The sequence below is a fragment of the Marmota flaviventris genome, chromosome 2 (genome assembly GCF_047511675.1).
Source record: "Marmota flaviventris isolate mMarFla1 chromosome 2, mMarFla1.hap1, whole genome shotgun sequence".
Taxonomy (NCBI): domain Eukaryota; kingdom Metazoa; phylum Chordata; class Mammalia; order Rodentia; family Sciuridae; genus Marmota; species Marmota flaviventris.
Window position 1 is genome coordinate 80,029,461 of NC_092499.1, and position 8,515 is coordinate 80,037,975.

General features: G+C 35.3%; 1 protein-coding gene across 1 annotated transcript; it reads right to left on the reverse strand.

Annotated features, from left to right (window-relative positions):
- Window positions 1–4,763: 4,763 nt before the first annotated feature.
- LOC114088255 (olfactory receptor 4N4C) lies at window positions 4,764–5,690 on the reverse strand. Its single transcript, XM_027929838.1, has one exon. It carries the CDS (start codon window positions 5,688–5,690, stop codon window positions 4,764–4,766), a length of 927 nt encoding a protein of 308 aa, XP_027785639.1.
- Between the last annotated feature and the right edge of the window lie 2,825 nt (window positions 5,691–8,515).

Here is an 8,515-nt window from a genome sequence, read left to right on the forward strand (position 1 = left end):
CAACCTTTATGTATATTTACAAAATACCAATTAAGAAACAATAAATAAATAGAAGGAAGACCTGTAGAGTGGAGGATTGAGAACAGGAGGAAAGAGAAGTGGAAGAAAAAAGGAAATAGTGAGAAATGAAATGGAACTAATTACATTCCATGCATGGATGGTTATGTTAAAATGAACCCCATCATTATGTATAATATGTTAATAAAAACATTAAAAAATTGACACAGTGGAGAGATACTCTTCCACAGAAATGCATAGTCCACCTATCCATATAGTCATAAAAAGAAATCTATGATAAAGAATGCTACTTTAGAAAAACAGAAAAAGGAGGCAACATGTAAGATCATATGAGTACTTTGGTGAATAGACTGCCCGATCTTTGAGTAGATTGCATTCTTGTCACCAAAGGCTTTTAAAAATGTGATATTCTCTTCATAATTATAAGCCATTCATAACCTCTCTCATTTTTTAATGTTCACCTGAAAATGGAAGCTATTAACCTGGAAATCTGAACTTCTCCTTAGAATAGAGACTTGTGACCCATCTTAGAAAGATGCATTACCTTAGATAGATTTAGAATTTGAAGGAAAAAAAAATGAGCAATCACTATAATCACCCTAAGATACACCAAAAAGGAAAAATGATCATCTAAAGATATGCACACAAAAAAGACTCAGCAAAATACAACATTCCTTGGTGATTAAAACAAAACAAAATAGCTCTGTGAAAACCGAGAGCAAAAGGAAGTTTCTGCAGACTTATAAATGGTATTTAGAAAAAATTTGCAGCAAATGTGCATATAAATCGTGAACAATTAAATACTTTCCCTCTTAAATTGGGAACAAGGGAAGAGTGTCTGCTCTTATTACTTTTATTGAATGTCATACAGAAGAAATGAAGGAAATACAGTTTGGAAAGGAAGGAACAAAGACTACTACTGATGTAGTTGTCTGCAGAAAAATGATTTAAAAAAAATAACTGGAAAGGCCCAAATGTTCCCAAAATGTGACCAGTGTTTGAGGTGATGGGAATGCTAATTATCCTAATTTGATCATTACTCATTGTCATTGTATCCGTGTGTTGAATTACCCTACTGTACTGCATAAATCATACGAATATTCTCAACTATATTTTTAACAAAATAAAAAAATGAAATATAAGAATAGATGAGTTTATTCAAGATACACACAAGTCAGCATATAAAATCTATATTTCTACATACCAATAATACAGGTAAAAGATTTAAAGTTTAAAAATGATATTTACAATAACATCAAAAGCAACCTGTGACTGATTGAGGTATATAGTTTACGTACAGTAATCGCATACTTAAGGACAGGGAGATAAACTTTTAAAATTCTTAAATATTTACTTGACAAATGCTTTGTATGTTGAAGATGTAAAAAGTAATTATTTACTATACAAACACATTGTGTAATGGTTACAATAATCACATTAATTAACACTTCCATCATTTCTCATAGTCACTATTGTGTGTGGGTAAGGGTGGAGGGTAAGAACACTTAAATATATTCTTCATCAAATTTCAAATAAGTACACACTGTTATTTACAATAGTCACTATGTTGTGCATTATATTCTCAGAAGTTGCTCATAACTGAAAGTTCCTGCCCTTAGGCTAACTTCACTGCATTTCCCTTTAACCCTAGAAACTACTCTCTGCCTCTGTGAGTTCCATATTTTTGGATTCCACATATAAGTGATGTTTGTTATACAGTATTTTTTCTTTCTGTCTGTGACTGGCTTATTTCACTTCACGTAATGTCTTCTAGGTTCACTTGTGTTGTCACAAATGACAAGATTCTCTTCTTTTTAGTGTATGAATAACATTCCATGTGTATCCAAAGCATGTTTTTATTAGTCATTCATCTGTCAGTGGATGTTTATATTGTTTTCAAATCTTGGCTATTGTGGATAAAAATGTTGTAATAAACACAATAATGCAGATATATTTTAAAATACTGATTTTATTTTCTTATATACCTAGAAGTGAAATCACTGGATCTTTTAGTAGTTCTATTTTTCATTTTTTGTATACCTTTTATAGTTTTCTATAAAATCTGCACCAATTTACATTCCCTCTAAAATTGGAGAGGGATTCCTTTTTGCCCACATCCTCACCAAAACCTGGTAGACTTTTAACAAATGTGTATAATTAAAACCTGACCCACTATGGAGAAGGTTTTCAGCATTCAAAATTTTTCTACATGCCCATTTTCCATGAATACACTCCAAGAGATGTACCCATTGCTCTGTTACACATCACCACAGATTAGTGTTGCATGATCTTTTTAAAAATTTTTTTAGTTGTAGATAAACAAAATACCTTTATTTTATTTATTTACTTTTATGTGGTGTGAGGATCAAACCCAGTGCCTCACACGAGTTGTCAAGTGCTCTACCACTGAGCTACAACCCCAGTCTACATGACCTTAACTTCATATAAGTCAGAATAATATTCTTTTATTTCAGGATTTTTAAATTAGCATAACACTTAGTTTTGTTTTGCCTTTAATAGACCATTTACAGCATTTTATTCAGGTTCATCCATTCCATTCAATAATATGCCATATTTTTCTCAGCACCACTAATACTATTGACATTATTATTTCTCTTTGGAGAGACCCATGCTTCCAAAAAAAAAGTAGTATATTTTCATAATGTTTAAGTTCATGATTAAAATTATTTTTCTTTACCAAAAATCAACATTTTGATCCAAGAAACAAATATTAAGATATACAGAAATTTATCTTCACTAGAAACAGTTCATAGCCATAATCTTTCAGGGGTATGCTCTTACTTTGGGTTAATTTTTGGAGAGGAAAGTGGATATTTTTTATCATAAATATTTGTTTACTATGAATACCAGCTCTGCTGTACCATAAAAGAGAAATGAGGTCTTGTTCCTGAACAAAAAGCAGGTGTTTTTTCCAGAAATGGACCCTAATAGATTATAGAGGTGACAAAGTAAGGGGACAGAGTCAATGAAACCTTCCGCCCAGCCAGTCAGCAGTAATAAAGTATAGCCAAGTGAATGGGAGAGGTAGTAACCAGCTGGACAAATGTTGGTTTAGAATATTTAAAGAGAAAAAATGTTTGTGTTCTTGCATAAGCCAGAGTTGGGGAAGACACTTAGATATTACTGAAAAAGTGACAGAATAGAAAACTGTGTGACAGATACAAATTTCCTAGCAGAAGATACATATAGAAAGGTGGTACAACAAGTCATTGGCAGTCAGGTGTCTGTTTGAGATGAGGAATTATTGAATGTGCTCTGCAGTTTTTACATGGAAATTGAAGTGGTACTGCACAAGTGAAAAGTCAAATTCTGATTTCTTTTCTTTTTTCAATAAATACTGGTAGAGCACCTATGGACAAGGCAGTAAGACGGGTTCTAAGATGTGTTCCTGACTTGGAGGAGTCTATAGTGACCATCAGACCACGAGCACACTACATACAGAGCACTGCTTCCTAGGGGCCATGCAACCACATGAAGAGAAGGATAAGTTCTGTTTGGCAAGATTGAGGAAGGACTTCTCCAAATATCCTCAGTTCTCAGTATGGTCTTCGTGCCTCACACATGAGACCCTAATTGTTCAGCCTATCCCATTATAAGAATTTGTTTGTCCTTCTTATCTTTCTAGGTAGTTTTAGAAGTGGAAGAATGAGAGGATAAGATCACATTTCATAGGTGCCTATGTGGAGTTGATGGGTTGTAGAAATGTCACTTAATCTTGGTCCAGAAAGGTAGAAAAAGTCTTGGAAAAGGGAAACTAAGGTGATGGAGATGTGAGTAAAATGTGTTCATCAGAGGGAGAAGCAAGGTATGCCAACAAGCAAATATATTATGTATCTGGGGACAACAGGAGCCTAGATTAGTTGCAAAGAAGAACTTTGCTTAGACAGCAGTGGTGGTGATTAAGTTGAAAACTAATAATAGATAATAATGTCACTTAAGTACCAGGGTAGGTGTCTGGCTTTTATATTACATCAAGGAGGAAAATCTGCAGGTTCGAGAGCAGGGGAGTGACTTATTTTAACAATGACTTAGAAAAGATTCATTTTTTGGTAAAATGAAATGCAAAAATAATCTGAAATTAAGAGGCTTCTGTCATGGTCTCAATGGAGAGAAGGGCATCAGACTAGAGTAAAATCAATGAGACTAGGAAAGGTATTATAAAGAAGTAAAAGAACTTGGATATCACATCCAGTAATGGACAGAAGAGAAAAAAAAGTCCAAAATAATTCCTAGATTTTTAGCCCAGATGATGTGAAGAGCACCAACAGCCATGAACTTTGAAAAGATGGATCCCTCTGATATCAAGCTCCTGATAGTACATACATTACAATGTATTAACCTCTTCCTATATGCTTGATGATATTTTTCCAATTGATAGAGGAAACTTTTGTAGATTTTCTTGCTTGAAATGTTAAAATGGACTCATACAATTAAAATATTAGAAATCTTTTATCTCAGCTAAGAGATTTCAGTGAGTTGACCCTTAAAGTCACATGAAATGCACCTATATTTCTCACACTTACTCTTTGCACTTTAATGCCCCAGGGATTTATTTTATATCCTTTAAATATTTCAAGTTTATTCCATCGTTATGCATAACTCTGAGCCCCATTGCCTACAATAGTATCTGAGAAATGAGAGGTACCCAATGAAAAACAATATTTGTTAAATAAACATGAATTCTGGCCAGAATTCCCCAGCTTGATTTCTTATTAAAAAATCTATTAACAAATTACATGTCGAATCAATAATTTTTTCATGGAAATTTTTACTTCCTGGTTTCGAAGGGTATAAATCATGGGATTCATCACTGGAAAGATGACTGTGTGGAAGAAAGAAACCACTTTGTCCGCAGGTAAGGCTCTGAACGGCCGAGTGTAGATGAAGATTGCAGGCCCAAACATAAGAAGTATAATAATGACATGAGTGGTGCACGTGGACATGGCCTTGCTCTTCCCCTCAGAGGAAGACCCATGTACTCTGCAGAGGATGACGGCATAGGAGGCCAGAAGGCCCAGGAAGCACAACAGGGTCATTAGGCCACTGTTGAAGACCATCAGGAGCTCCACCACAAAGGTGTCAGTGCAGGCCAGCTTGATGACCTGTGGCACATCACAGAAGAAGTTATCCAGCTGATTTGGGCCACAGAAAGGCAGGCGGAGGATGAGGGCCACCTGGATAATGGAGTGGATAAAGCCTCCCAGCCACAGAGCCAGCAGCATCACATAGCAGGCTCTAGGGCTCATGACTGTTGAGTAGTGCAAAGGCCGGCAGATGGCAATGTAGCGGTCAAAGGCCATGACAACCAGGAGCAGCCCCTCTCCACCTCCAAGGAAGTGCAAGAAGAAGAGCTGGGTGATGCAGCCTCTGTAGGAGATCACCTTCTTCTCAGAGAGGAAGTCCACCAGCATCCTGGGAGCCACAATGAAGGAGTAGGAGGCATCCAGGAAGGCCAAGTTGCCCAGGAAGAAGTAGAGGGGGGCTGAGAGCCCAGGGTCTGACCTGATGGTGAAGATGATGAGGAAGTTTCCAGGGAGGATGATGAGGTAGAAAATTAAGATCAGTACAAAGACCAAAAGCTGAATCTCTTGAGACTGAGTCAGACCAAGGAGGATGAATTCAGTCACCACTGTTCCATTTTCTATCTCCATCTTCTCTCCCTGTAGAACATCAGGGAATAGAGAGATACTCTCCATATCTTCCATCTAGATTATAACTCTTTCTCAACTAAAAGCAGAATTATTCCACATCTATATAAACCACCTCTCTGCATAACCTAAGACATCTCTTCTACCCTTAATGCAGCCATATTTCACAACTGACAACACCTTGACCCTGAGGCCACACCCTATCATCTGCTTCAGTCCTGTGCTTCTCTTCAATGTTTCTCTCCTAGGAGACTCCAGGATACCACTGGTTTGGGTTTGTTACTGATTTCCATGAGCATATGAAAATATTTATGATTGAAAAAACACTTAGCCCCAATTATTAAGGTCTTCAAGTTTTCATTTGAATAGGGAATGGGATAGGGAGTGACATCAATGAGGAATGATAACGCTTTTTATATGACAAAAGATGTTCTATATCTCAAATACATTATATAAGAATGGTTTCACATATCAATTTAATTTGCTATAACTCTTGAACTAGATAGCAGTTGGTGCACCTTTATTCCATGTAAACTATACCTAAGGAATGTTAACTAAAAGGTTAAAGAAAACTCTACTTACTGGAAATGCTTTCTTTTCCTCTACAGAATGTCAAGCCATCAACCTAGTCTAAATAAAAAGGCTCTTAGTCACTCTGGAGAAAAACAATATCTGAGGTTTATCCATACATTGGTGTCCAAATTAGGAATGTTTTCACTGCAGGGCATAAGCATAGTAGTCTATTGATATGAAAACAATAAAGAAGAATTCCCATACATATAAATGTGATTTTAAAAAAAAACAATATTTTACATGCCTTTAGTTACCTAGCACATTTGTTTTAAAAAATGTTGTTGAGCATGGAGTATAGAGTGGAGGAAAAGAAGCGTACGTTAACTTACCTTAAAGGAGAGAGAGTGAAAAGGGAGAAGAAGAAAGGAAAATTTATTTTACAAAAAACAGTGAAGTCCCAAATTAAGAAATTAAGGGAAATACTTACAATGGTACATCTATTCAAAACATCAAAGATCTTCTCTTTTAATATATAATTCTAATAAATTTCCTTATATGGTCAAAATTGAGAATCATAAAAGTACTTTATATCGCATAGGCACACATATATCCATGTAAAAACATGCACACCACCCCCAATGCTAAAGACACAACATATCCTAAAGAAAAACAAAGCACAAAGATTTACATATTGAACCATCAAAAGAAATTTTTGCTTTTCCTTTTTTCTCTTCTTTTTTTCTACTATGGCCATTTATTGACCATATATATCTCAAAGGTACTTTTGTGCATAAAACCCACTATTAGAAAAGTAAATTTTAAATCCCTTTCTACTTAATCTTAAAGTTGAGTTCATCTTCAACATTATTATGAACTTGGTTATTTCAAACTCTTTCAAAAATTAAGGGTATGTTTAGATCATAGGAGAAACTTTCAAGTATCTCTGAGTTTATGTGCTGCAGATTCTCTCGCTGTGTCTTGCTTTATTCCCTGCCATCCACCCCTATTCTCCTATTGAGTCCTTGACATATGTGACTCATTCCCATTAACATTTTGGTTCCCTGTGTTCCCTCTGTATTTTCTATGCTCCTTTGTGGTACCTGCCATTCTCACTGCATGCTCATCACAGATTCAGAGACTGAAGATGCATGTTCATAATGTGGACTTTCCTCTAGGGAAAATGAAGCAAGTCCCTGAAAGATAAAAGCACAGAAATCTCTGCAAAGACAAGGTTTTCTGCTCTAACTATATTAAGAGAGGAACCACTGTCAGTGAAATTTGAACTAGAAACCTGAATGCTTGCTGTTATCTCTACACCATAATTGTCATTCCAGCTGAAACAAAAATTCATAGACCCTGGTAATGCAGGAGCAGTGCAAGGGCACAGTGAGAGATGGAGCAGAGCCATCTAAAGGCTTTGCTAGGCACTGATCATGCCTGGAATCCAGGATGTTGGTAGAAAGTTCATGCAGCAGGCATTTGAGGCCTTGATCCCCACCACAGGACAGACACTAATTCTCCCATTTTTCTTCTTTATATGTCCTCATTGCATCTTAAAAAATGTTTCTGTTATTATATTTAACTCCTTTCTCACCAAATATTTCTTCACTTTCTTCAGTTATATTTTTATCTTTGAGTTGACTTCTTTTTCTCTCTTATCTGTTCTCTGTTCCCCTTGCTGTTTCTCCCTGCTCTATCTCACTTATATTCATTCTCCTTATTTTCTTTTGATTTCTCCATATTCCATTAGTTTGCAATATTCTTCAATCTTTCCTTTTCTCTACTCATCTCTCCTTCATTAGGTCCTATGCTTCCTTTACCATCAATGCTGAGAAACCTCACTATTGTTTTGAAGCAAGTTCTTTCACTTGCTTTAAACATTAAGTTCTTTTACTCTATGAACTAAGCATTTAATTCCTGTTTCAGTACTAGATCATTTTACTTGGACAGAATCCTTTAAATGTACTGTAACCACTGTTCAATTTTTCCCCTTCTCACAGATATTTTGTAATTAATTTTAATTAAAATGAGATTATTTACCTTTATGCTTTAAAGAAATTTCTGATTAAACCACATACCAGCAAAAATATGTTTAGAAAACTTTCCAAAATAAGAATATGACAGCTATTAATATGTGCTATGTAGTTTGTAACTCATTGGCAGATAAAATTACTGGTTTCAGTATGTTCTGAGAAATGCAGATATAGTTAAAGAACATCATCAATATTTGACTGATAACAATGTTGCTGATGGCTCTAAAATCACTACAAAATTATATGGAATTATTAGTTCCTACAGTTCTTTAATGTCATTTT